Here is a 3,866-nt window from a genome sequence, read left to right as displayed (position 1 = left end):
AGACTCTCAGTTTAAATTCTGTGTGTCTGAAATGATATATACTCTACTTGCATATTTTTTTGGACTGAGAGGGATCAATATATAAACTTCTGGGGAAAAAAAAAAGTAATAAAATCTTCTCTATATAAATATTTATCTATAAAGTTGCTTTATCCATAGAAAATTAGGATCTAGATTCTTCATTTTCTTGGAACATAAAGTGAGAATGCCCTGCGTAGGCACTGTGCCTCTACACACACAGTGGTAGACTCTTGGTAGAGCATCGTTGGCAGTAACAAAGCTACGCCAAATCGCATCAGTGGGGAATATGGTCCATAGGACCTAAGTTACACTGGAAGATAATAATGATTTCTCTCTCAAGCGCTGTTCTCTGAATTCAGCCATTAAAACATGGGAAGCAATTACCATCTCAATATTACATATTGAAATTTAAAACATCATAAAAACAGTATGTTAAGCATATAATTTTAAACTTAATAGGATTGGCATTTGCCTGCATGGTGGTGAAGCAATTCAGATTCTGCGTAATACGGATAAATCCAGATTTCACTGAGTTTGTGTACCTACGTCAAGCCTGCCATCAGCACCAAGGTTTTTGTGTAGCCCTCGTCCCTTCTGTCACATCGAGATTTCAAGCCACACGGTGCAGTTCTCATGTATCTGAAAAGGTATTTTAAACTCCTACTGAAGCTAATAGGAATTCAGCCAGCTTATGGAAGGTAGGACTAGGCTTCAAACAGACCCTAGGACTGGGACTATTGCACTCTCCATCTCAAAAGCAAGCTGGACACAAATTCAGACTGGATGAGGAAACCTTCCCCTCTTCATGTTCTTATTCTTTTACTTGGCACTGAGCGTTTTTTAGAATAAAGCCCGTTTTCTTGCCGGCAGGCAGCTCCATTCAGATGGCCGATGGTTTCATTTGCACCTTCTGGTTGAGAAGTCCCTTCAGTTGCCTGAAACAGAACGGAAATGTCGGTGAAGGCACACGCATGTCTCCCAACAGGCAGCTGTTGGACTTGGTTCCCATTAGGTAGCTCTGCCTGACGCTCTTGTTTTAGCAGCATAATTCTTAGCTTTGCAAGAAATTGAAATGAACGTGTACAGATGTCTGTACGAGGAGGCTCACACCCCAAATCTAGTGTTGTCTAGATAGCCAGTAATCCATAGGGTCTCTGCCTTAATTACTACATCCCTAGATGGCTCAGCTTTTGCCTTCCCACCCTTCGCAGCATCACTGGAAAACTCACTAAGGGACAGCTCAGTGAGCTTTCCTATAACCCCGTGGGTGACGTGACTTTAAGGGTGTGAGAAATCACGTATGATTTATCCAGAGCTGGGGCTGCAACCTAAGAAATCCTAATTTGGATGCATGTCAGCCGGTCGTACTCAGAGCTACGGTGGCAATGAAATCCTTAGAACTCTCTGAAAACTTGGACACCTTCCAGGCTGAAGGCTTGCTTAGAAAGCCAAATATCCATCCGTAGTGTATGACTTGCAACTAGCAAAACTGGTGACTGCTGAGCTCACAAGTACATGCAGCCCAAAGTCTGGTTGGTTCTTGTTTACACACAAGGCGAGGGGCTTGTCTACAACCTGCTTCTCATTGTAGGTCTGTATTACTCAGATCTTTTTAGTTTGGCCCCAGTAACACAATCCTCTCAGGTTTCTAGTAGCGGGTTACGGTCTGAGCTCAGTTTCAAGGCACAGAACCACTCACACCACCAAAACTGAAGGCATGCTCTACCAAAGTAACTGATACTTGCTTTGCCAAACACCTGTCTGAGCAAGAGTTCCAAAAGAAAGTATTCAAAACGTACTTTTCTTTTACACTGTGCATTTGTAGCTGTGTTATTTTCTGTCTTCAATCCAGTTGCTTCTTCCATTTCTAAAAAAATTGAGTGAAATAATCAAATTAAAAAGAACCAGGGCTAAGAAAGTACACAGTCAATTTAACAGCTGGCTGAAGTAAAAAAAATACCTAATTGGCTATTTCTCTGGGCATTTATCCCACAGAAGAATAACTGAAGAATGATGAATACTTCCTAAAACAATTTTCTGAGACAATGCGATTAATGTGTTCGGACTGTGTAACTTGAGGGTGTTTAGACAAAAGAATGAAATTAGCAGCTTGACTAATGCATGGGGATTCAGACAGACCTTCCAAAGCCGAATTCTGCCTTTATCCAGCAGGTTTGTGGCAGTATAACTCCAGTTGTTACAGTCTCAGGAGATGGGAGCATTCAATGTGGAATGGGCTTGGAGAGTCCTTACATTATTTTCTCCTAGGTTGGTCCCCAGGTAAAAGATAAATAGAGCCTGAAAACCTTTGAGCCAAATCTGAGCGAGACTATCGTGTTCCAGTACATCAGTTAAAAAAAAAAAAAAAACCACACCAAAAAAACCCCAACAAACCAACAAAACAAAAAAAGAAAGGTGGAGAACATTATGGAAAGTTTCAGTGTTTCAGCTGTGTCGTTCAGGCCTGTGCTGAATTAATATATTCGCTCTTTAATATGCACGATATGTGACCAGAAATGAGTGGTAACACTGAGTCTGTGAGAGAAAGAATCAAGAGCAGGATTTTGCCTAAAAGTTTGGATGAAGTATGTATGGGGATTTTTATATATTTGCAATAATTGGTATTAAGAACAGCAGTTTGGACAAGCAGTAAGACATGTAATTGATTTACTTTCCCTTGCACGTAATGGCCCAGATTCTGGTGGCTGGGTCACCATAACAGGTCATCTGGAAATGACCAGAGTATTCCTGTGAGCAGTGAAGCCTATGTACCTGTGAGAAGAGCATCAATTGTCTCCACTACGTGTTTCGCATCTTCGGCTGTGAAACACATTGGTGGTTTAAATTTCAGAATATTTCTGTGGGGTCCATCTGCACTAAGAAGGATTCGATGCTCTTTCAGCCTGTGGAAAGAGGAAACATCTGTGTCCAACACAGGTGTGAAACTATACGGTGTCCTGTCAGATCCTTCAGGCTGAGTTAGATGTCAAAAGTTTTCTTTTTTCTAGCACTATGTTATCAAAGTCTACATGAATTTAAACCAAAATTAATGACTAACTGCAGGGGATTATTAGGAGGGTTTGATCATTGCACAGTCTTTAAAAAACATTTACTTGTAAATAAGGTGAAGGGCTTCAGCTGTGGCTGGTGTTCGCTTTTGTTGATCTTTCACCAGATCCACTCCAACAAACAATCCAACACCCCTGGAGTAGAGAAAAAAACCACACAGACAAGTGAAATATGGTGTCAGCAAGCCAAGCCGCCTGCTGCAAATGCAAAACCTGTTTCTAACCACTGCAATTCCCTTCCCTAGGGCACAACGGGGAAGGAGCAGGAAAGAGAGGAGACTTTGACTTTCTCTTCAGTCGAAGGAGCAGGAAAGAGAGGAGACTTTCTCTTCAGTCATCTTTTGGCACTGGCTACTTCAGACGATCGAGTGGGATAATAGATATTTCTGAATAAATACATTTAGTTGGCTCATAAAGACTACATGGTCAGTTAAGAATAATAGAATAATTTTCTTTATTATACAATTGTAGAATTGTTCTGGTTGGAAAAGACCTTTAAGATCATCGAGGCCTGCAAGCCTGAAGCCAGGGATCTCTGGAAGACAGATAACCAAACCCAAGAACTAAGAAAACCCTACAGCCCAACCCACCCCAAAAACCCCGACAGCAGTTATCATGGTAGTAACATGCGATGAGGCAAACCCACACGGACATCTCCAAGTGAAACTCAGAGATTTGAACAAGGTCTCCATCATCCCAACGGTGTGCTGACAACTGGGCGATGGCAACCGGATGGCTCTTTCTCCCACTCTCTCCCAGAGCTTTCCCAGTGCCTAC

The 3,866-nt window shown here is 41.8% G+C and overlaps 1 protein-coding gene across 1 annotated transcript in view; it reads right to left on the bottom strand.

Moving 5' to 3' along the window:
- Window positions 1-510: 510 nt before the first annotated feature.
- ETNPPL (ethanolamine-phosphate phospho-lyase) overlaps window positions 511-3,866 on the bottom strand; it is an 11,734-nt gene continuing 8,378 nt past the window's right edge. The window contains exons 9-12 of the mRNA XM_010161182.1: window positions 3,135-3,224; window positions 2,794-2,924; window positions 1,821-1,888; window positions 511-956 (exon numbers count right to left, since the gene is read on the bottom strand). Of these exons, the coding sequence (XP_010159484.1) occupies window positions 825-956; window positions 1,821-1,888; window positions 2,794-2,924; window positions 3,135-3,224 (421 nt within the window). The 3' untranslated portion in view covers window positions 511-824. The remainder of the gene's footprint in view (window positions 957-1,820; window positions 1,889-2,793; window positions 2,925-3,134; window positions 3,225-3,866) is intronic.

This window comes from Eurypyga helias, unplaced genomic scaffold (assembly GCF_000690775.1).
Source record: "Eurypyga helias isolate BGI_N326 unplaced genomic scaffold, ASM69077v1 scaffold16631, whole genome shotgun sequence".
NCBI lineage: Eukaryota > Metazoa > Chordata > Aves > Eurypygiformes > Eurypygidae > Eurypyga > Eurypyga helias.
Note: the sequence above shows the minus strand (reverse complement) of the source record. Positions and strands in the feature narration are given on the sequence as shown.